The 25,459-nt window shown below is 41.8% G+C and overlaps 1 protein-coding gene across 7 annotated transcripts in view; it reads right to left on the bottom strand.

Annotated features, from left to right (window-relative positions):
- Positions 1 to 312: 312 nt before the first annotated feature.
- Positions 313 to 25,459, bottom strand: part of SLC2A12 (solute carrier family 2 member 12) — a 53,396-nt gene continuing 28,249 nt past the window's right edge. For 3 of the 7 annotated variants that reach the window (XM_059177504.1, XM_059177506.1, XM_059177507.1), the window contains exons 3-5: positions 15,186 to 15,308; positions 11,225 to 11,357; positions 313 to 2,506 (exon numbers count right to left, since the gene is read on the bottom strand). In XM_059177504.1, coding sequence (XP_059033487.1) covers positions 2,353 to 2,506; positions 11,225 to 11,357; positions 15,186 to 15,308 — 410 coding nt within the window. In that variant the 3' untranslated portion in view covers positions 313 to 2,352. Of the gene's footprint in view, positions 2,507 to 4,744; positions 10,385 to 11,224; positions 11,358 to 15,185; positions 15,309 to 25,459 lie in introns of those variants that run through there. The other 4 variants (XM_059177505.1, XM_059177508.1, XM_059177510.1 and 1 more) reach the window with 4 other exon arrangements.

The raw sequence follows: 25,459 nt of genomic DNA, 5'->3' as shown, positions 1-25,459 counted from the left end.
TGGGGGGGACATGATTATATGGCCAAGGTGCGGATCCAGATACCATAATATTTTCAGTATTCAAGTAACTTAAGAAATAGGTAATCAGTAGCTCATCAAAATGCTCTCTCAGAAAAAAGGAAGAAAGACAATCTAACTGGGTCAGGTGTCAGGGCTGCCGTGTGAGCATCGCCTGGCGAAGTGTCACGGATAACCCGCTAAACTGAACAAAGCTGGGAAGAATGAGCGCGTCTGATGTCTTCTGCTGGCTCTTCACAAGTGCTGTAAATTTTTTTTTATAAATAAAAACTGTGAATATATACATACAAATGATAAGTTTTCCCCCTTTTTTATTTTTGGAAATCAAAAATCTCTGGTTAAGGGTGTATTGGGTAAAAATTTGTTTGAAGACAGAATTATTTAGTTACATACTCAGGACAGTAAAAGAAAAATACAGGAGTGTTTAAGATACTGCAGTTGAAATCACTAGTGATAAACCTAAGTTTATGAACAGTTTCCTACCCATTTATGATGAATGGCTAAAACAAGAAATTGCTAATGTAAATATACAGTTTTGAACTTGGAAGGGAACATGTAACAGTTTTGTTAAATATCTTACAATCTGGGGTGCTTGACAAAGAAAATTCGTATCAATTACCTGTCTTGATTTTTTTTAAATCATCTCCGCATATAATTCCGCTGAGGATTCATAATAAATTTCTTAAATTGATCCTTTACAGAACACACTTTTCTTTCTCTTTCCAAAATAAAACACAAAAAACGTGCTCCAACTTACATAGGAAATGTGCTGTGGTAGAAGTAAAATCTCAAATCTCCCTTCCTCAGAACTTTCTCTGCCAATTCTCATTATGTAATACGTTTCAGAATCAGGACTTTAAGTCATTCTTCTGAGTCTCTGCTAATACAGTGTCACTGTTACGTAGATTTATAGTCTTTCAATTTTATAGGGGAATTCCTAGATCATGTACCCTCATCAAACTGGCACAGTTTGTTAGGGGCCAATAGGAAAATTCCAGTCTAAATAACAAATGGGTTTTGGCTCTCAGGATTCTCTATTCTTCAGGCCAGACATGTTTTATTCTTTTTCAAGTTAGATTATTCATACTTTAAGTTTTCATGTGTCTCCCATAGCTTATAATAGTAATTTAATGGGTCACTACTTAAATAGATCGAGATTCTTTATTGTAGATTTTCTGTCATCATATCCGAGTTGGGAAAAACACCTCACCGAGTCCCAATATTCAGCTGGAGAGATACAGAAGAGAGCAGTTCACTGTTGTGTGGGGGAAACCCAAGTTCCTGTTACAGTCGGTGACCTCCATTTCATCCTAGAGAAGAACACATGGTGAGGGAACTGTCCTGCTGTCTGAATGTCACTCACTGCATCTGCCGTTGTCTGCAAGGCCGCATTGGTTACAGCTCGTGTGCCATCACCTGAGGTAGTGATAGTCCTGAGGAGCGCAGAGGATTGCAGGAAGCTATGGATAGCTAGTAAGTCATCATGAAAGCCTTCCAAGGAGAGAGTTTCATAAGCTGGACTTAATAACTCACACCTAATTGATTATAAAGATTGGGATCAATCACCTGATGGCCTGACCCTTTTCTAAAGTTTTAGTAACAGGTACAACTATGTAAAAATGGTCCCCGGATTTTGAAATAGCCCTTTCTAGTCGTGTTTTTCCAAATGGATGGAAAAAATGTTTTACTTTTCTCAACTATTGCAGAATTGTTTCTTGTAATATTTTATACATAAAATTCATAGAAGGGAATTTTCTATTACACTGTAGTTCATAAAATAAGCTGCATTATCTTTGTACTTGTTGAACTATAATTAGGGATTATCACTGAAATCCTAGCCAGGATCCTCTCCTAATCTAGAACATAGGTGCAACTCTCCACGTTGTGTCCCGGTTCTTTTTCACAAGAAGGCCCAGTGCAAGTACTGTCATAGTGGGCAAAAACCTGTGAGTTTGTGTTCAGGCCACTGAGGTATCTGGATCATGAAGCCGCAACTGGCCTCTGCACACACATAACCTTAAGGCAAAAGTTGATCGCATTACTTGTTCATCGTTTCTCAAAGGCTGCTCTGTGAAAAGGGTGTGAGGTATTGAACCAGCCAGGATCTGTTTCACCTGGAGTCCTAGGCAGAGTAAGAAAGGGATCACGGAATCTTGTACCTCCTTTACCTTACAAGAGGTGGAGGTTAAAGTTTGCCTTTATAATTTCAGGGTGTCTCTAAAACTACCTCCACAACACCAGGGAGAAAACATGGGAGTGGCCAATGTGTCTTGGTACAAAGACACCCTTCTAATTGTTGTCCTACTTTACCAACATTTGCAAGGTTTGCGGCCATTAGGTCTCTGGAGAAAGCTGCCTTGGTTGTCCCCTACCACACAGACTTTTACACTCCAAGAGCTGCTCTTGGGGTTTTCTTTTTTGAAGCTGTTTTGGCACTAATTCCTCTTGATGATGACTCATAAAACAAATGTTGTTTTTCACATAGTTCCTGAAAGAGAAAGGCACTAATGAAAATGTCACTCGTAGTTTATAGTACTTGGGGGGAAAAAAAAAGTACAGGCTATTTTTTTTTTTTTTTAAACCACCCTGGGGCTTTAAGGTTTTAGCCTGCCTGAAAAGACGTTTTTACTGCAAAGCCTTGATGTATCATGAAATTCAGATTTACCCCGAACTTTGGTCAAGCTCATGCAAAGGGTAAGGTGGGGAGGGCGACTTCCCAGTAAATCAAGGCATTCCTACCTGCGAAGTCCTAGGATAGTATTACATAGAACTAATGGAGATAGTGTCCCAGATCCTATTTTATTTTCTTCCTCTTCTTAAACTCTACCAGTATGCCTCTATTGGCGTCTGTGTTGTCTGCCTCCTGCCTTATGTGCTTGCTCCTGCATTAAGAAGTTCTCTTCTACGGGATTATTCCCATCAGTATAAAAATATGCCCTGGTAGTTTACGTTTTTTAGAAACAAAGGCCACCTTTGACCCTCTTTCAAAGATCTTTCCCTGTGCATTGAACCAGTTACTTGGGCAGATAGAGACTTCTGCTTCAAGGAGCTTATCTTTTAATAAAGGAGACAAGTGTATAAGCATATAATTTTGAGTAGTGAAAGTGTTAGTGAGAAAAATAAACAGGAAAAAAAAATGGAAACAGATGGGAGATGACTATCACACTGCTGGCATCACTCTAAAGAAGTGACATTTGATCAGAAACTGACAAATTAAGGAGGAAACCCTGTGAAAAACTGGAAGCACCGTGTTTCCAGAAAGGTCAGAGTATGGCTAGTACATGAACGATGAGATGAGCTTAGAGAAGTAGGTGGCAGCCACAGAAGTGCGCATTTTATTTGAAATGTAATTTGAACCACAGAATTTTGAGCTGAGGAATGACATCTTTAGAAGTTCAATCAAACTGCTGGTTCGAGGATAGACTGAGGAGGGCAGGGGCTGGAAGACAGTGTAGAGGTTAATCTAGTCCAAGAAAAAGGTGGTGGTTGGGATGGAGCATGGCACTCATCGAAAGGGTCAGGTTCACGGTATGTTTTGTTAACAGATATAATGAGACTTAGTGCAGATGTGTGGTGTAGAGATTATCATGGACGAATCCTAAGCATCTAGGAATGAGACTGTTCACCGGTTTAGCAATGTAGAGGTCACTGGGATGTTAGAGCAATTTCGCTAGGGTGGTAGCCTTAAAAGTCTCATTGGGGCAGGCTCATGAGAGAATGGAGAAAGAGAAATTGATGTCAATGAATATTCCAGAACTTGGCTATAAATGGTAGCAAAGGAACAGCACAAGCTAAAGAGGAAAATGGAATCAAGACCATTTTTTTTAAGATGGGGGAAAAAAAAATCACACAGTTTCTGGTGAGAAGTTGGATCCAGTCGAGAGGTAAAATGTTCATGATGCAAGACTGAACAGAGACAACTGTTGGATAATGTCCTGGAAAAGGGATGGAGGAGAGCGTGAAGTGCTGGGCCTCACACAGGAATGACAGAACTAACAGAGAGAACCCGGAAGGATGATGGTGTATTTAGATACAAACACTACTATGTGGGTTGTTGTGTACAGAAGTTGCCTTCTGATTGTGTTCATTTTCTTCAGTGAAGTCAGAGACAAGGTCATCAGTGGGAGTGAACAGGGCTAAGGAGGCGGGGAGGTTTCCAGTCCATAGGCCTGGGACATATGTGACTGTCAGGCAGCACTGAAGGCCACTTGAGGTCAACGATCGTGATTTTTTTTAAATTAACTTATTTGACAGGGAGAGAAAGCATAAGCAGGAGGTGGAGAGGGCTACAGAGAGAAGGAGAAGCTGACTCCCCGCCGAGCAAGGAACCCGATGCCAGGCCCCTGGGATCATGACCTGAGCCCAGGACAGACTCTTAACTGACTGAGCCACCCAGGCGCCCCCGAGGATCATGATTTAAAGTGAGAAAAACCCAACACCGGGTTTACATGCTTTCTCAGCCATGTTCAGTTGTGTGACCACAGAGGCTCAGTTGGCACACCTCAAAATGTAAATCAGCTCACATCACCCTGTGAAAATATTTTAGTAGCTTCCCATGGCACTTAGCATGAAATCCAAGGGGAACCTGGGTGGCTCAGTCGGTTAAGGTTAACCGTCTGCCTTCCACTCAGGTCATGATCCAGGCTCCCTGCTCCCGGGGGAGTCTGCTTCTCCCTCTCCTTCTCCCCTGCCCTCCTTCTGTCCCCATCCCCCCCCCCACCCCAGCTACTGTGCTCTCAAATAAGTAAATAAACATCTTTAAAAATAAGAAAGAAAAGAAAAAAGAAATCCAAACTTGCTGGGCCTGCAGGGCTCCACTGACTTTCTAACTGAATCTCACAAATTTCAACCTCGTGGCCTTCTTGCTGCCCCTGGAACAGGTCAAGTGTGTTCGGATTAGCCTTTGTGCTAGCTGTTCTCTCTGCTCCAGTTCTCCTTTGTCCTTTCTTTGTCGACTCCTCATTATCACCCAGATTTTATCCTAAGTGTTACCTCTCAGGTAACCTTCTCCGATCACCGGACCAAAAGTAGCCCCCCACTCACTCCCTCTCTTATCAACATGTTTTAATTCTCAAGGCATTTTTGCTCACTGAGTACTGTCTGTGGCACCTTGAACAGCGAGTGCCTGGCACATATTAGATGCTCAGTAAATATTTCTCGAACAAGTGAGTTTGGATGAAGGAAGGAAGGAATGACCACATACAATAAATTTGCTAGAAGGGAAAAATAACAAGTCTCAGAATGAATATATTTCCAAAATGTCAACTTGTTCATTTTCTCTTTGTTTCCACTTAAACTAAGGAAAAGCATAAAAGTCACAGCTGAAATAGCAAATACAGCCAACACCCCATCTTGAGTTGGTTGCTGGCAGGGCAGAAGTTCAGAATAAAATCCTTTCAAATTACATTATTGCTGAAATCTTTTCTGACCTCTCAGCTGAATCACTGTTTATTTTATAAGAAACCTAATAACCTTGGAAGAATATTTGTTTTCTCAGCCTTGCAGTAATGGAAGTAAAAGAACTGAACGCCAAATAGGAAAAAGGAAAAAAAAATTTTTTTAAAGATTTTATTTATTTATTTGACAGTCAGAGATCACAACTAGGCAGAGAGGCAGGCCGAGAGGGAGGAGGGGAAGCAGGCTCCCCGCTGAGCAGAGAGCCCGATGCGGGGCTTGATCCCAGAACCCCGAGATCATGACCAGAGATGAAGGCAGAGGCTTAATGCACTGAGCCACCCAGACGCCCCATAAAAATATTGAATGAGAAAGGAAAATGTTAAGCAACACTGTAATATCACCTTTGAAGTCATTTTCACATTAGAAATCGTTTCCTTTCTTCCTCCTTAGGGATTCGTTGGGCTATACATGTCAGGACACTCTCTTTCCCTGGTGACAAAATTGGACTCATTTTCTTCAGTAACTCCTAAATTTGAGAAGACTCCCTTAGCACCGTCTCCGAGCTCACTTCAGCTCCTGCCTGCCAGTGAGCTCCCTGGGCTTCCCGCCCACCTGAGTGCACTGAGCTGATTACATAACTTCTCCATACCATCACGGATTTTATCTTCCTTTTATTTTTGTCTCTGACATTTTCCTGCTGGGAACCGGGTTTAACATACATACTCCATACGTACTTTAGACAGCTGACAAAATTCAGGCTACTTATATTTCCAATTTAAAAGAAACATTTGCTGGGCACCTGGGTTAAGTGTCTGCCTTCGGCTCGGGTTAGGATATCAGGGTCCTGGGATCAAGCCTCAGCAGGGAGCCTGCTTCTCCTTCTCTCCCTGCCCCTCCACCTACTTATGCTTTCTCTCTCTCTCAAATAAAAAAATAAAATCTAAAAAAAAAAAAAAAAAATTGTTTCCTATAGTACTACAGAAATAGGAGTCAGCCAAGGTTTCTGAGAGCAACGGTTTCCTCTCTGCTCCACAACTCACACCCTGGGAGATGCCTTCACTGCCACTGGGAATTTCATCTGCAGTATTACTCTGCATCCCCCACCCTTTATAATTCTCTATATCAGACCTCGTATCTACTCTTATTCTTCAACACCTAGCACAAGTGTGGTACATCTAGGGTGACCAGGATTTGGGCTTTCGGATTTCCCTTACTTTGCAATTTATCACTGAAGGTTTGGATTTAAATTTGGGTAACCGCATGACTCAAAAGCCACAGAAATGTGATTCTTTCAAAAACATTTCATAACTCAGAGTTTTACGAATTTAGACAGAGTCCTTCCCCACCCTATTTTTGAATAAGTTTTGCTGCGTTTTTAGGTAGCCAAATGATAGGTTGCTAAGGAATGTCTTATTCTGGGGGTCTACTAGATAGAAAGATTGGCTTTTCTCAAGTTTTGTCCTCATATTTTTATTTGGTTGGCAATTTGATACATTCCAACAGCCCCATATGAAAAATAGACCTGAAAGTTTCTTAACCTTAATTCCAAATTATTTATTCATTCCGGTTTCGAGTTAGACTTTTTTTTTAAAAAAAGAATGCAATAGGGAGTGATAATAGAGTAAGTAGGTCCTTTGTTTTGTTCAGCTCATTCATAATTGCTTTCTCTCCAGCTCAACTTTGCAATTAGTGTTGTTCACAAGAATTTTAGCAAACCTTTATTTTTAAAGAAATTTCACTCCCCCAGCTAATAAACAGGTAGTTAAAAAGTGCATAGGCTCAAGATAGACCTACCATAAGGGCAATGACACTTCAACCCCGGGGCCCCTCACTTCACAGCCTCTTTCTTGTAAGACACACACAGTCACACCTAATTTTACATTCATAATTTGTATCTTTTTTTTCCTTCAACAAGGCCCTGAAAAGCTTAGGCTTCACAAAATGTGGGTCTGCCCCGGATTTCATACACACTTCCTTCTACACACTGATATGTCCAGGACTAGCTTCCAACGCACACTGGTCTTTTCTTCCTTCCCCTCGTGTGTCCTATAGGAGCCCACAGACAGTACGCACCAACTTAACTCAGTGGGGTACGGGAGCCCCCGCCAGACTTCAGCTTCCCAAGCCTGCTCTTCCTCCTCCTCGTCTTACTTCAGTGGATGTCCCCAAATGGGGTTAGTTCTCTATTCTCGAGAAAGATCCTGATTTTCTCTTTTCCCTCAACTGTCTTTTCCAATCCAGCTCCAAGTCATCTAATTTCATCCGTGCACGCCATCCAGCCCCATAGTTCTCTACCCCATTTCTTCACAAGACTCCCGTTGGTCTCCCTCACTCAGCAGCCCCCCTTCCAATCTCTATATTTTGCCAGAGTCCTCCGTAAAAAATCAGGTAACTTTTATCCCCTGCCCTATTGTTTTAAATATATCCCACTGCCTTCAGCATAAAATTCAAACTCTTTACCAAGACGGACGAGACCCTTCCTGACTGCTCTCTGCCCTGTGCTCTGGACTCATCTCTCAGTCCCCCACCCAGAACTTGTCCTCTTCAGACCCCACTAGTGAGCACACTGGCCTCTGAGTGCGATTCTCCTCTGACTCCCATGTACTCCTCTTGGCCCAGATCACTCCTTCAGGATTCTGCTTCGGTATTCTCTCTCTCAGGAAGATGTTATAAATGACATCCTCGAATATATGTGATTTTCCTTTGTGCTTGCCAACAATGGGAAATCTTTGTGATGCTCTGTATTTTCTTGCCTGCCTCCTCGACGGAAGAAGTTGGGACTCCTCGTCTCCTATGTTCTCAGTTCTTTCCTAGTACAGTGTTGGGTGCCTAACACATGATCATAAAAGAATTAGTTAAACAATATCTGAAGTGGAGGGGAAGGTAGAGGTGTGGAAAGCCAGACTGTCTCACTTAATCTGCCCACATGCCTCTTCCTCCTCCCGTTGCACAGGCTGTATTAGACTATAGATTAACTCATATCCTGAGACGGGATCAAAACGTGTTGTGCTTTTACACTGTTATCCATGAATGAATCCCACCCCTGCCCCAATAAGGAATTTAGCACTGGCCTTGTTTACAAGTTATCAAATTGGTCAGTGGATACTTTTTGATCCTCTGCTAGGAATCAGTATTATACTAGGCACTGCACAGAGAGGTTTCATAGGAAGGATAATGAGCAGAAACCATTCCTGGAAAGCAATATGTTACAACTTCGTTAAGGAGGTGAAGCTGACAGGGTCTTAGCTAAGGCAGTAGAGAAGAAAATGGAACGAGAAAATATTAAAAATCCAGGAGAAAGAAATATGCTCCAGGGCTAAGTTTATGCAGGACTTCAACGACGAGGATTTGCGTTGTCTTTAAGGATTTTGAGTTAAATCGTCAATGATATACAGAATGTCGTAATAGAAAGAGATAAAGAGATAAATGTGTGTGAGGTAAATTGCTGGAAAGAAAATCGTTTCACGGGAGCGAAAAGAGAATTTCAAGAAAGAGCAGGGGTGGTAGATTAATGTGGTTTAAAAAAAATTCTGTTTCCTTTATCCCATCAAAAGCTTAAGTCAATTTCTACACCCTTTCATTCTGGACCAGTCTCGCGAAAAAAAATTGGAGTACTGCAGTGTGACTTCTAGAATGTACACTTTACAGGCCTTATAGCTCCTGCTTCCACTGCCTTGGAACGTTGCCCAGAATCTGCCATGTGAGGAAGCCATATCAGCCTTCTGGGGAGCAAGACCCTGCGGAGGACAACAGAACCACCCCAGCGAATCAGCACCCACTCTCATCCACCTTGGTGAGGCTCTCTTACACCGTCCAGACTGATTGGCCCTCCTGCCATGTCAACCCATGAGGGCGCCCAGGAGGAGAACGAGCAGGAGCACTGCCCAGACAAACCAAAGCATCCTGGGAAATGGGAGTAGTATATTTTAAGTCATGACATGTGGAGATGGTGTGCTACACTTCAACAGACAACTGATGGGAAACACAGAGCAGAATGAGAAATGAAGACTGGACAGTAGGTTTGGAAGTTTTCAGAGTCCTGACGTGTTAGTCCTGGCAAAGGCCTAGAATCTAAATCAAGGCCCCAAATGGATGCATAAGAAATGAGGTTCTCAGTTATTTGAATCGTGTATCAGTAGTTCATAGTCTTGTTCAGATTCTGTGCTCCCCCAAGAAACTCAGTTGGCTTCAACTTGCAATGTGCTGATCAGGCCAAGGGTCTAGCCAGCCTTCTGACAATTAGATTTCCCCGTAAATGAATAACTTTCATTTTCATTGTATTTTTTAAAAAACAGGGCTTTATCTACATTAAAAATTAACTACAATTTGATATTTAACTCACAGCTTGAATTAAGAGAGGTCTTTCTGCCTGCTAAAGTGAAATATTTAAAAAATGCAAACCACGTCTAAGTGCATAAAATACAAAGCAGAAGTTTTCCAAATCCTACTCTGAATAAATATGTCCACGTAGAGTGACCATGAAATCACCTCGCAGGTTCATTCTTCCATCAGATTCCCGTAACAATCATTTCTGTCTGGCCCACTGAGAGTGTTTTTAGAAGAAATTCCCAAACTGTAGATAAACAGCACCCTCCCATTAAAACCCAAGAACCAGTATCCCTACGTTGTTGTCGAGTGTAATGATTTATTGCTAGGAAGAAGAACAAGTTCTGCTTCATTCCGGGCCCCTGAGCATCCCCTCCTTCCCTGCAGTTCACCATTTAGAGATCTGAGCTCTGTTACTCAAAAGGAAAGAGTTTTCTACAGCCCACGCCTAAATTAAGCTGCTTAAACAATCTCTCTCTGTGAGATGTATTAACCATCTTCCAGCTGCCATCCGCAGGAGAAACTCTTCAGCTTTCTGAAATTCATCTTGATTGTGCCGTATTTGGAATAAATGCCGTCATTTGAACCCAAAGGTGTTCCTGGTCATCTCAGCCTTCACAGGTGGTTAGGGCTTCAAGATGACCTACACGTTTGAGAGCGGAAGGAGGCCCATGGTTCTGGCATGAGGTGCAGGGGAGGGGGGAGGGGCACGACATTCCAAGATTTACCTGAAACCCCAAACAAAAAAATCCCCTCCTTCGTGGGGCACCTAGGGAGATGAGAAGAGGTTCTTCGGGCTTTACTGAAAAGAACTTTGAAAGGTTCACCTGCTAGAAAGCACTGGTTATTTTAATTCCTTAGCTTAGTCACCTAGATTCATCACACGGCACAAAAACTGAAATTATGGGGGCACCTGAGTGGCTCAGTGGGTTAAAGCCTCTGCCTTTGGCTCAGGTCATGATCTCAGGGTCCTGGGATCAAGTCCCGCATCGGGCTCTCTGCTCAGCAAGGAGCCTGTTTCCTCCTCTCTCTCTTTGCCTGCCTTTCTGCCTCCTTGTGATCTCTGTCAAGTAAATAAATAAAATCTTGGGGCACCTGGGTGGCTCAGTGGTTTGGGCTGCTGCCTTCGGCTCGGGTCATGATCTCAGGGTCCTGGGATCGAGCCCTGCATCGGGCTCCCTGCTCCGCAAGAAGCCTGCTTCCCTCTCTCTCTCTCTCTCTGCCTGCCTCTCGGCCTACTTGTGATCTCTGTCTGTCAAATAAATAAATAAAATCTTTTAATAAAAAATAAATAAATAAATAAATAAATAAAATCTTAAAAAAAAAACAAAACAAAACTGAAATTGTGCTTTAAGATATGGTTTCAGGCCAAAGGGAATATCCTGAAATAATTTCAGATGTTGGGTCATCATTTGGTTGTATATAAAAGCTTCATTTTTTTTTTACTGGAGCGTTGTTCAGAGAGCATAAACATAATACTTACGCTTTTGCCAGCTCCACTGATATTTGTTCCAAAGAGCGTCCCTTTGTCTCGGGTATAAACACAACGACAAAAGCCAGGCATGCGAGGCTCATGATTGCATATATAAAGCAAACCCACGGCAAGCCAATGAGCTCTACAAGGGACAAGAGAGACTGATTAAAAATGTGCTTTGCCTTGCTTTGACCCCATTTTGTGGACAAGCTGCTTCTTGGGGTATAAATAAAAACACGTGTATTTTCAAACATGCTGGTAGTATCCTGGGAAGTAGCAACCACAAGCTGAAAATATAGCCAATCTCTGTAAGTTTCCTTTTTACAGACTAACGCAGCTTTCTCTCTTACAGCCTTGTGACAATCACAATTTAAACCCAACGCCATCTTCTTTGTGAGCATGCCTTTCTTTTTTGAAATGGTAATATGCCTGCTCATTGCAAACAAATAAAATAAAATAAAATAAAAATAAAATAACCTCAAATGACGCAGAAACATCGAAAGCAGAAGGTCAAATATCTCCTCTGGCTCCTTACCCTCGCATGTCCCCCTCTCAGGAGAAACGACTGTGGCAATTGGGTTTCTATGTGGTGGACATTTTTAAAGACACTGATACAGATGCACTTTTCTTGAAATGAGCTCACCCTTCTTTACCCTTATTATTCAAATAAATCATTTCATGTTGGCAGTATTTCCTCTTAGTAGCTGGCAGTGTGTTTTAATGCCTCCTCCTGGATTCAGAGGAAGAAGTGTGAACAGTTCTAAGGAAAGGCACTCACTTGCTAAGAGTCATCTGCAAGCAGTCACACCCTCAGGTGCTGTCCTATCTGGCCTGACAGCCTAGAGTGGCCTCTGACCGCTGCTGGCCACAGGTACAGTCCCTTGGCGGTTCCTGAACCTGGTCAAGTCACATGAAGTGGCGAGAAGTAACCCCCCTTCCCCCGCCCCCAGGCACTGGGTGCATCGTGCCCCACCCTGGGGGCTCAGGAGCAGGAAGTCCAGCCTTGGGGAGCAGCGGGGAAGAAGCCGGGTCTTTACAAGCACAGGCTCTGAGTGACCACAGCCAGAAACAGGGCAAACAGCCCTTCACAGCTGCACCCACCGATCCCCCCCGGAGGCCAGAAGAACTGACCCAGCAGGTCTGTAGTGAGGTGGCACGACAGATACAGCCTGGAAATATCTAAGCATATTAGCCACCTGTCTATCAGTTGTGCTGAGGTGAGGCAAAGCGGGAAGGAGGGACTGCAGGACAGCTCTTAGGGTGGTTTTAATGAAAGCCCTGTCCCTCTGTGCTTCTCTTGCTGCGGGCACAGGTTTTTGCCCCAGTGAGTGCTTAATAAAGTGCTTGTAGAAAGGGTCCTCCTTTCCTCTCTGGGACAGGAAACCAGGATACAGACAGAGAAAAAACCCAAACAAAACAAAAGTTCACCTCATCAAACCTGCCCTTTGGTCCATTTGAGTACTTTCGGTAACGAGGAGCTTACCCCTTTGGAAATTCTCACTGCATGGTGGGCTGGCCCCGCCTCTTACAAAGGTCCTCCTCCCTGATTCAGAAGCCCAAGTCTCCCCTTCAGGAGCTTTAGCTCAGAGGTTCTGCTTTGCACTCGGGTCTGCTCTCCATCCCTTCTTCATGACAGCAGGACAGCCCACAGCCATGCAGATCCCTGCCTGCCCCCCTCCCTTCCCTGAACACCTTCTCCCCCCAGCCAAACACCCTGAACTCTTGCAACTGCCCACACAGACCACAGGTCCCACACCCATTCAGGTGCACCCCCGACCCCCATGGTGGACACAGGGCAACACTCTGAAAATCTCTAAGCAATCTTCTTAGGATAGTTTACTCCGAGCTGAGTGCAATGCAGCTGCATCCTGACCACCACCCAGTGGGTCAGTTTCCCCAGAACACACTGCTTTTATTGATACGGCTGAAGTTGCCCTGAAAAGGCTGGTGTCCAAGGGCTTGCTGCCAAGCAGAAGCCTTACGTCTTCTACTTGGGTAATTGATTTTTTTTAAAGTAAGTACAGGTTTCCATGCTCTCGGCAAGTTTGCGTTATGCCACTTTGCTTTTCTCAAAGATCCACATTAGTATCTGTTTTTGCTAACTGAGAGAAATCCCAAGAGGATTTTCGCTCTCCACAAGTGGTAGTTGCTCCTCTGCATCACACCCTCTTGGCTTCTGAAAAGCTTCCTAGAGACGCTCTAGTTTCAGACAGTGAGAGAAACCTGTACTGAATTTCAAGCTTAGTCTAGTGAAATGTCATCTACAGGTTCATTCCAGGATTTTTAGGTGAACGTGTTTTCTGAAAATTTGCTCTAAACGCGGAAGTGCTTCTCAATGTGCATTAACTCTCCAGTAGATTAGCGATCCTTCCCAGGGATTTGTGTCCTCTTTTTTCACCCCTGATCATTTCCATTCTTTCTTCTATTTTTTAATTAAAAAAAATTTTTAAGCATAGTTGACACACAATGTTACATTGGCTTCAGATATACAGCATAGTGATTTGTCAGGTTTATACATTATGCTGTGCTCCATCCATTTTTTTCTCTTATATTTCTCTTTTTCCATATCAAAGAGCAGATAAAGGTGTGTGTGTGTGTGTGTGTGTGTGTGTGTGTGTGAGAGAGAGAGAGAGAGAGAGAGAGAGAGAAAGGTAAAAGGCACAGGTCTATGCATGTGATCTCAGTAATATCGGTATGATTGGTGCTAATAACCAATTCCTTCATTTCCTTTAATCTGGGTCTATTTCTAAAAATGTAGGACATAAACATTTGAAATTTTATGTAAGAACCCAAACCATACTTAATTAATAACTCTGAAAGTTTATTTCCCAAAGTAGATGTACTAAAAAAAAAAAAAAGAAGTGGTTGATAAAATTCAGAAGTACTATGCCTTTTTGAGTATATATCCACTTTTCCAAATTTATATATTATATGTATTACTTAATATTCATATCACATGCATATATGAAGGAAAGAGGAAAGAAAGGAAAGAGCTCATCAGTCAATTTTGGAGACTGCTGGGGAACTACTTCATTATTTGGAAAACTAGAAAATAAAGAGAAAGTTTCAAGCGATTTTCTTGCCTTTTTCCTTTGATTCACACTTCAAGGTCAGGCAAATAAATAAGGAGAAGAACTTCTCCTTAGAGAAGTAGCTATGATCAAAATTTAGAAGCAATGATGGAATAAAAATAACGGATCTGGGCGATGATCCTCACGGAAGCCTACATGACAAAGTGGGAGACAGAGAGTTTGTGTCCTTGTGGCAGGACGCACGCCATCATCTGTGAAGGAGTTTACAAACAAGCAAGTGAGAAAATCTTAATCTGTTCAAACTGCCAGATCTAGATAGTAGTTCACTGGAAACACAAAGGACAGAAGGTCATGTGATAGGATTATAATCAGCAAAACCCAGGATGGGAAAAACTCTATGATACAGATAACTCTGTTTCTTCATTAAAAACATAAAGATGGGGAAGAAGAGGGAGAAATGAAGATAAAACCTACAAATTATAAGAAATAATCAATTGTAAGTTATGTTTTTGGATCGTGATTCAAGCAAAGTATAAAAAAAATAATTATCAGACAATTGGAAGAATGGGAAGACAGATTGGATATTTGATACCAAGGGATGACTATTAATATGTTGGGTCTTGATCATGATATGACAGGTAGAGTTTCTAAATGTCTTATCTTTCAGACGTCCATGTGGAAATTTTATAGACAAAATCATGTTTGGGATGACATCATATTCAAGATGTGACTCAAAATAATTTGGGGAAAGAACAGGTGCGGTTAAAAATGAATTAAGAGTCATAACTTTAAACTGGGTGGTCGGTGCATCAGGTACCTTCTTTTACTTTGGAATGTTCTGAATTCGTCCACAGTAAAATGATCTTTAGGTGAGTCTGCTTCCCTCATATTTGTCCTAGGAGCACAAAAGGTGTTAGAGGAAAACAACAAGTCCTTACCGGTCAGAGTCAAAAATGTCAGAGAGATGAGAAGATTGATGCCCCAGTTCATGCTAGAAGTTAAAGCCATGGCTCGTCCTCTAATTCCACTGGGAAAAATCTCGCTCAGGAGCAGCCAGTGCACTAGAAGAAAGGGAAGAGTGGGTGTGGGGCAGCAAAATGATAAAAACCCGTTGAAACTGAGGGCCAGCCCTCTGTCCTCTGCCCTCTGCCCCAGGCCTTCGTGGTTTGTGGCTGGAGAGCCGGGCTGGGTCCTTCCTCAGCAGGAGGGGAGAGGAAATGTGCTTCCTTCTCATCTCCAGCCCAGTGAGAAAGGATTTGGGAGGGACACTGACAGAGCCTGACAATAATCCTGGAAGGCGGGGTGTGGGACACGGGTCTGAGAATGCAAGTGGTGAGGGTGGTGGCTGGGTCACCCGCTGGGGAGCAGTGAGAGGGGCAGCATTGGACCTCTGCCCGGCTCAGAGCCCACACCAGACCAGAGCTCCCCCTGCTGTGTGTCCCCACCCTTCCCATGGAGAAGTCCAACATCACAGTTAATGAGTGGGTAGGAGATGGAGCCAGGAAGGCACGGGGAAGGAGGCCCACGGCTCTCTCTTCTCCCACTCGGTCTTCCTGATGGGGGTCAAGCTGAGTGGACTGTAGCTCTGAATTAAACAGAGCTCCAAAATTCGATTATGATACTTGATGGAATGTTTGAATTTCTGAAAGGAGACTGTTGTTGGCACCGAAACTGATCAGAGCACTTCTCATTATCCGAGAGTGACAGGGAACATTACAGGACTTGCCGGATGGGATCAAGAACTCACTTGTCTTCTGCTTCCAGCCCATCAAGCCCAACGCACCCTAATAAAATAGCTACACATTCTTACAAGGGGTAGAGTGTTTTATGAACCTTACCTCCAGTGATCGTCCCCAAATCTTACAAGTCAGGAACTATTATTATCCCTCTTTAGAGGAGAAGAAACTCGGGCTTCAAGAGTTAATCATTTGCCAAGGTCAACGGAGCTCGGAAGTGGCTGAGGGGGCACTGAGTCCTGGCACTCAGTCCATGAAACTCATGCTTTTTAATCATGGTGCTCTCTTGGTGATAGCTCAATAAATATTTGTTAATGAATAAGTAAATGCAGAACATAAGCATTTGGTTCTGCAGAAAGGATGGACGTAGGAGCTGTCTCAGCCCTCGTTCACTGCTAGTGAAGTCACCTTGTGCTGGAAAGCCAGCAGTTACAGACCAGCTGCAGTGTCCTAGCCCACCGGAGGCAGTGGGGGAGGGCCCCCCCCAATGCCAGCCACCACTCATTTGTGGGTATGGGCCTTTGTGGGTATGGGGCTGTCAGATGTGCCTCAAATTTAACAACTCACCTCCCCTGACAAGACCAGACTCCGGACAGAAAACATCTGCTCATACTAAATTTGCTCTTTTAAAGTAAGGAAAATAAATTAATTATAGCAGAGAATTGAATAAACATTTTTTCTAGATTATCTTTTTCCAAGTGAATCCACCATAGGGTTATCATTAGGGCACGGAAGATAACTGTAACAAAAGGAACATGTTTATTACTATTCTAATTGACAGGGAATTCAAAATGAAAAATCTGTATCCCAGGAGCACCTGGGTGGCTCAGTGGGTTAAAGCCTCTGCCTTCGGCTCAGGTCATGATCGCAGGGTCTTGGGATTGAGCTCTGCATCAGGCTCTCTGATCAGCGGGGAGCCTGCTTCCTCCCCCTCTCTGTCTGCCTCTCTGCGTTCTTGTGATCTCTCTCTGTCAAATAAATAAATAAAATCTTAAAAAAAAAAAAAAAGAAAGAAAGAAAAGAAAATTCTGTATCCCTCCGCTCCACTTCCTACCACCCAAACCATATTAGGTTCTTGCAGATTATATCTTTGGTAGGATCACTTTGCTCTTAATGAGACCCATGCAGTGCTCAGGTAAACTTGTCTTTGAGTTTTGTGAAACTGGGGATCTGGTTCTGTCTGAGTAGAATGACAGCCGTATAGTTCTGTGGAAGCCTTTGTAATGACCTACTATTGGACAAACGCAAGATAAAATTATGTAAATACAATGTTTTGAAGTTAAATAGTCTATGCCACTGACCAGTGCCCTGTGCCCCTGTCTGCCATTGGTATCTGTCACAGTGTTGTGGGGAATCCCTCATCACCTTTTACTCTAGCAGCCATGAGGAGGAGGTGGGGGAAGTGTCACTCCTTCTTTTCTAGATGAGTTCATAGAGGTTTTCTTAACCTACTTCCATTCCCACTTCATTAGCTCCAAAACCTCTTCCTCCCTTCTCCACCTTTCACCGTGACCACCTTTTGGAATTACTTGGTGGGATCTTGGAAAATCATTGCTGGGGTCATGAGACCCATGTTGGCATCAGATGAGAATGTGCTGATCTTACCATCACAGAAAGTGGTGGAGCTCACCCACAAGAAGATGGGACTGTATCACAAATCTCGAGTTATAAGCACTCAGTTTAAACTGTCAAAGGCTTGCCTAAAAGGACCCACAGTCTACACTCAAAGCCCGTCCTAGGCATGCATTCAACTGGGCACTCGAACCAGCCAGTGAGCCACGAGCTGGACATTGAAAGAGAGACTTCCCTCCATCTTTGATGAGACATTGTCAGGCAAACCTTGCACTTGACGTTTCTAAAAATAATATATCGTTGCTGAAAGCTTCTACTTGTTTCTTGATCTAATAGAAAGAATTCAAGAATTGATGTTTTGGTTTATCTAATATTGACAAACTGGGTGTTGTAGCAGTTGACAAGGGTTTTGACAGGAATGGTCCAAGCTCCCAAAAAGGAGTCTGTCAAGTCAAAAATAAAGAGAATATTATTTAACGATGATTTCAGCAGCCCCAAATCACAGATTGTCAAATCCAGAAAGTGAAATAAAGTTCTGAAATGGCTCCTACAACAAGATAAAACTGACTGAAAGGGTAAGAGTCTTCCCAGGGCTGTCTTAGGAGCAAGATGAGGCCAGAATCTGACAGGCGTCCATGGTCCCTGGAAAGGTGCTGGGAATGTCCAATGTAGAAAAAAACGCAGCAGCTCTCTTTCAACTCATAAGTCAAGAGCACAGAGATGGAAACCATCACATGGAGATTTCATATGTTGACATTTGCAGGGACAAGTGGAAGACTTCTGCAAATTACTGCTGGTTTTTCCAATGAGGTGGTCTCATTTCTCCCCCAGAGAAAATCAACCTATCTCCACCGCCACGGTGAAGAAGTGGTGGCGCTCTCTGGGTGTCCTCGTTCTCTGTTGCCCTGATGACAGACCCACAGGGAATGCTTGCGCTATTTGTTTGTAAGGAATCCATGGAGTATTCAGAGACCCAGTGACCTCTTCTCCAGGGAGGGCCACCACAACTGTGTAGCTGGCCCTGGAACAATCCTCCTTGACCTCCATCCTTCCACCTTTTACCTTGGCACTCCAAAATGAGCTCAACAGCATGCCCCTCTGTAAATGTCAGAGTCCACACATGTCGTTAAGGCCTCCCCTGTGCTGCAAGGATAGAGGACATTTTGGACTTGCCAGGACACAAGTTTCCCACAGATATTGGCACTTTCCTTCACATGGTATTAAATCTCCAGGGCCACCCGTCAGAACTTGCCTGATCCAGATGAAATCTGCAGACAGCGCTTATAGACACACAGAGCATCACGAAAAGATGTGAAGGACAAATATGTTGAGGTGTCTCCATGTGATGTGGAAGGCATGGCTTTGCTTTAGTAGGGGCAATCCATGTGGAAGACCTCACCTGTCAACAGGTAGGTAACATGCCACGTTCGTCCTCGGCCCCTCCTTATAAGCCACTGAGGCTGTCACTTAAGCCCTTGTCTTGCCTTGATTTGAGTCTTCCTCAACCTCCTCGCATGCTAGCTCCAAGTATGAAAGATTCACGGAGGTCTTAAACTCTTGCCAGGGAATTCCTAGCAACTCTGGAGGCAGAATTTTCAACAACTTGATTTGAAGAGGAGTCGGTGTTCTGATACTTTGCCAAAATGAAGCCAAATCCCATGGCTTTTATTGCCTAGGCAAGCGGTACACAGCACACCCAGCTCTCTGTCTGCCAAGAGATCCTTTAAATGTGAATATGAAAGGGACATATGCCCATTTCCTTCCAAACAGATGTTTAAATCCTGGCTTCATTAAGTTCTCTAAGTGGCAAAGGGATGCTCTTTAATAAAAGACACTCTACCATGGACCACCATCTCCAACATCAGCTATGATGTGGTAGCTTTCATTTGTTCTTATTTTTATTTCTCATATTCCCCTTTCTCTCAGTTACTCTGAGTTGGGCTCATGCCTGGCCCCTTCTAAAGTAAATATTTCATTCAACAATATTGTCTTGTATTACTTAAATAAACCAAGAAAAGCAACAAAATAAAGCCTCAATCTTCCCCAGTCTTTCTTAATGACTTCTAGTCAACACTAACTGAAATAATTTTTTGAAAACATTTTAGGGAAAATTGAACTCAATGGAATAACTCTCAATTTTTTAAAAATGTCAGAATTGATCATGAAACTCTTTTGTGAACAAGTACCTGTTGAGAATAAGTAAAAGCTTTTGGTGTTGGTCTTTAAATTTTCTTACTGGGTAGCTTTAAAATAATTTGAAAAACTAAGTACTTTCTCTCATTTATAAGTCAACATCAAATTTTCTTCTCACTGTAAATATAAATGACATCAAATAATGCAATTTCTATTTTATTATAAGCTCTAACATATAAAAGAGAGCACTTTTCACTCTTCTAAATATTTCTGGTAGAATTGAAACACAATACCTATCTGATATTCGTCATCATCCACTTAAAAAATACAGGAATAAGATATTTAAAGTAGGTTTTATATTGTTTTTCACTTGAACTCAGAATTTTATCTTTTTTCAATGCATTTTTAAACTCAAAGTCTTTTGATCACTCCATCATAAGTGCTCTGACAAAAATTAACATAAACTGAAATTTTAGGTTTTTTTTAATGTTCCATAAAAACTTTTAGGTAATTTTTCTCAACTATTAACACAATAATTAACACAAAATGGGTCAAAATTATAGAAATATATTATAAATCTTTAGAATTAACTGTGAGATACGAAAAGAGAAATTTATTGAAAGAAACCTCTCTTAACAGACAGGGAGTTTTTTGTTTATTATGTATGTGTGGGTGGAATGTAACTTCTAGAATAACAGGATATATTTCTACTCTTTAGATGAAGTTTATTATTCTCAAGAATAATGAAAAAAGATGGGGAGTTGAAGAAATTTTATGATACAAGAATCACTCAATTCTTTGAATTAACAAAAAAAGTTATTTGTAATGATTTATCAGCTGATCACTTGGTTAGGTCATCCTTTAATTTTGCTGAAAGCAAATTGTTGGCAATATGTAGGCCTCTGAAAGGATTATTATCTAGTCATTAGAATCATTCTTCAATACCACACCTACACTAATATTTCCAATTATCTTTTTGATTATTGTTCCTGAGGTTTTTATAATTTGGGACATGTATCATTGTAAGTTTTCTAATGGATAATAGGTGTGCTTTCTTCCACTTTAAGTGGAAGAACAATTATCACTAGGGAGATGAGGAAGAAGAAATTGTAGGAAACAGATTTTTCCTAAAAATCAAGAAGCTGATTTTCTTTGACATATCCTTGAGGCAGTACTCTGCAAAATCAACCCTCAGGAGCATAAATATCTGAATTTTCAGACCACTGAACTTGGATTCAAAATGGAAAAATAAATGTCTTCCAAGAAATTAACCTTCTCTTATTTAAACTATAACTGGAATGTCATGCTTCAGGTATGTTATGTTGTGTTTTTTGATGATTGATGTTTCACTTTAATCAGAAAGGTATTATAATTTTTAGTGTTAGAAATGTTCCCTGGAAAAATTCTTAACACTGTGTTCTGGAAAACAATAAAGTAAAAAAGGAAAGCTTGTGTTTATTACCATAGTGTTTTAAACCTTTGTCTGTTTCTTTAATGTCTTTACTGTCTGATATTCACAGTTCTCAAGGGCACAGGACTGAGAGGAAAGTTCAACACTGTTGTTTTATGTGAACAGTTGCCCATGGTAACAGAATTGATGGTGTCATTTCACTGTGTGTTGAGTTGTGCTCAGGATACAAAAATGCAATTTTTAGACTGGTTCTGTTAGGTACTGGCCGGCTCCATCATCTAACTCAAAAGAGGAAAAGAGGATTTAACTAGGTAAGGGCACATATGTCTTTAAGTTTTTCCTCCTTTGCCTGGATACAAACTTAGTGTAAAACTATTGACACTAATTTTTATCTACTTCACATTATTTTAATGGTTAACATCAGAGGACTGAATAACTCATCTCTTTAATCAATGAAAATGGATTTTAACTTCATTAATTGGAAAAAAGAAACAATATGGATGGGAATATGGGTGATAACTAAAACCTAAAATTTAAAAGAAAAAATGTGAAAGATCTTAAACTTACACACTTAACTTATCCTTACACAAACCAGTGTATGAATGTGATTGTTTAATGGCTACAGTTGATACTGAAACTCTCATATTTAAAGCATAATAAGGGCGCCTGGGTGGCTCAGTGGTTAAGCCGCTGCCTTCGGCTCAGGTCATGATCTCAGGGTCCTGGGATCGAGTCCCGCATCAGGTTCTCTGCTCAGCAGGGAGCCTGCTTCCTCCTCTCTCTCTCTCTCTCTGCCTGCCTCTCTGCCTACTTGTGGTTTCTCTCTGTCAAATAAATAAATAAAATCTTTTTTTAAAAAATTAAAATAATAAAATAAAGCATAATAATTTATGTAGTATGCCTTTTCTCTAAAGGAATGTAATTATCCCATAGGAATGGCAGGGGGGTAAAAAAGATGATCACAAAAACTAACTTCAACTGTGATGATTCTGAAAATTAAAGACCTAGATTCTAGGAAAAAAATATGGAGAATATCAAAATCATTTTTGAAACATTGGGTGTACTTCTGGTCTGTAAGCTTCTCCCTTGTAAACCCAGCATATCTTGGAGTAAAGCAGCTAAGTAAACCTCTAAATTAGAACCTGCTGTTTCATATCCCTGGGAATTGTCAAAATCTTTAGCTGTGCTACCATCACACAAACAATTTCTTTTTGAAGAGCTAGAATTATTTGGGTATAAAATCTAAATTTAAATGTTATGGCAGATGAGTCTTCTGATTCCTACTGAATTCCTTCTGATTCCTACTTCCAAAAAGCTGGCTAAACTCCATAAATCTAAACCAAACAAAAAGTTAGATTCTATAGTTTTTGAGCCTTGAAAAAAATGCTAGATTTTTATTTAAAATAGGAAGAGTGGCCTTTTTAGGATGCTTGACTTGTGAGACAATTCTCCATGGCTCTCCTGCAGTTCTGCATGTCTTAGGAACAAAAACAGGGACTGTTTTTTTCTGGGCTCTTTTTCTAACGATGTTTGTAGAACAAACTGCCTTGGAAGACAGAAATAGTGTCTCCTCTGGAACAAAGGCTTGTTTACTAACCAGTAAATTAGTATCTTCTTCCACAGAGGACATCAGGGTGGCTTAGTGTCTATTATAAAACATTTGGGTTCCCTAGACTTGGGGCTCCTCTTCTCAAAAGTGACCCAGTGTATGTGCAGATGTTATCTGGTTCCCTTCATGTTGCCCTATTGGTACTGGGGCTTAAGAAGACAGGGCAATGCTGATATTTTGGCCAGTGCTCTTCTGGGGGGTAATTAATTTTCTCTGTCTCTGATCAAGAACTCTTCTGTTGTTTTCCAAAATCCATAAAACTATGACAGGATAACTTGTTAGCTTGCAAGTGAGCTAAAATATTAGCCAGTTTGCAGTTCTTGAGAGTTTGATTACTTGTGGCTATGGTATGATTTTCCTGCAAAGATCCTTTATTATCATTATTAACTACAGGGTGCCCATTTACATCTGAGGGATTTGATGGGCTTGGTAAGCCTGAGATAATCCACTGAAATATTTCTAAAACTCTCATATTAATTAAATAAGCAAACCCCAAATGTCAGGTTCAGATTTTCACATATTTCTCTTAGGAAAACTGTGAAGAAATGGTCTCAAGTCTTCTTTTGTAAAGAGTCAGGTTCAAATACATCTAATTACTAAACCAAGGTATGAAAAATTAACCCATGATATTGCTAATCTCAATCTTTGTGTTCAAGGGAAGGGCTGGGTTTTGTATTTGGAGAAATAAAATAGAAATCTGGAAATGGATCTTGTTTAACACTATAAACTTTTTTAAATGACTTTAATTTTAGGAAATTAAAAAAACACAAACTTTAGGTCATCAAATACTAGAGATAGCCTTGTGTCCTTAATTGAGTAACTTTATTCAGCTACAACTTTTGGTTAATGTACACGGAGTTCTCCACACCATACATTTATCTCTAATTCCCTATATACTGACTCAGATATATACCAGGGGATCAAGATATATCAACCACTAGTCAAGAAGCTGAGAGAGTCCCGGAAACACTTTTTTGACCCATCCAACACATATCCATTGAGCCTCTGTTGTGGGCCAGGCTCTAGGTTGGGCTGGAGGAAACAGCAGTAAAAAAAGGCAGAGTTTGGGGGAACCTGGGTGGCTCAGTGGGTTAAAGCCTCTGCCTTCAGCTCAGGTCATGATCCTAGGGTCCTGGGATCGAGCCCCGAGTCAGGCTCTCTGCTCAGCAGGGAGCCTGTTTCCTCCTCTCTCTCCTTTTCCTGCCTCTCTGCCTACTTGAGATCTCTGTTTATAATAATAATAATAATAAAAGGCAGAGTTTGTGTGCACATAGGACACACAGGACAACTAAACCAGTTGCACCAACTAAGAAGGGTGGACATTAGAGTGTTTCTCAGGCTATATGACACCTTTCATCCTTCCCCAACGCCTCAGGGCTTTCTGAAAAATCTGTCTGATTTTCTAGGAAGATCTCCTGAGTGTAAGTAATCCAGAATTAGCCTATAATTCAAAGTACAAATCTATTCTTTTTAGTCTTGACCCAACTGGAATAGTGTATGGGAAGGAGGTGAGGAAGACTACAGCATCATAATTCAACTTGGGGTCATGGAGCACTTCCCGCGTGTCCTGACACGGCTTAAGCAAAATGCTTGCTGAGGTCAGGGTTGGCATTATCAGAACTATTCATGTCATGTGTAGACTAAAGTTTGACATTTATTAGCACTAATAACTAACTGAACAGAGTCCATACCACACACAAGGCAATGAACTAGGAATGTTTTATACAGATTGCCTCACTTGTCCCCACAATTATTCTGTGAAGCGGACAGGATTGCCCCATTTTCTAGTAAGGAAACTGAAAACTCGAAAGAGGCACTCACTTGCCCAAAGTTCTACACACTGGACCTGGGACTCAAGGCCAGGCAGCCAAATGCCAAAGCCTGATCAGAATTCAAGCATTCTGTGTCACAGCCTCAACAGGCTTTCTTACTGTGCCTCTAAACTTTCAAGCTTGTGTCCCCTCAATGCCACCTGACCTGCCATCACCCTTGCTTAAAACTCCCTGCTCCAAGATCTTCACTTTGCTTTCTCTATACAAGTCATGGCCCAATGTCACCACCCTAGAAAGGCCTTCTGTGACCATTCGACTTCCTCCACAGGTGCCCCTTCATTTATCCTTCCATTGTTTCTTTACCACTCTTACCTCCACCTAGATTTGAACACTTCGCCCCTCCTGACACTGTATTATACAGGTATTCATGTTCTTGCTTCTTGCCTGTTCCCACCACTGGCTCCATGAGGGCAAGTTGTGGACCCCACTCACCCGTCCCCGAATCGCCCACCCATTCCTGAATCGCCACACTGAGCACTGGGGCCAGCAATACACACACGCTGCAAACCTGAGTGAATGAACGAATCCCCACCACTTCCTCCCTCTCCTGTTGGTCCCCCCCACATTGCTTTCTTGCTGGAACTCCTGTCTGTTTGGTAGATGAACTCAGGGAGGTGATTTGGTGGTACCTGTCTCTCAGCCTCCAGGGTGAGGTTCTGCTTGAATGAGTGAATACAAAGGTAGTTAAAAGATAACCGTCATGGTCTCATTACTGAACTTGACATGTGACGTTGGACAAATTCCTTCCATCTGCTTTCATGAAGAGATTCCAGTCATGAGATGGAAGAGGAGGTTGGTTAATTAATTTATGAACATAAGAATGTTTGGATTTTGAAAAGCCCTAATTATTGTGAAAAGAATAACCACACACTTTTTCTATGTCACAGTGGTTAACTTAAGGAGGGCTGGGTTTCTCTAC

Source organism: Mustela lutreola, chromosome 6 (assembly GCF_030435805.1).
Source record: "Mustela lutreola isolate mMusLut2 chromosome 6, mMusLut2.pri, whole genome shotgun sequence".
NCBI lineage: Eukaryota > Metazoa > Chordata > Mammalia > Carnivora > Mustelidae > Mustela > Mustela lutreola.
This window is presented reverse-complemented; position numbering and strand designations above follow the sequence as displayed.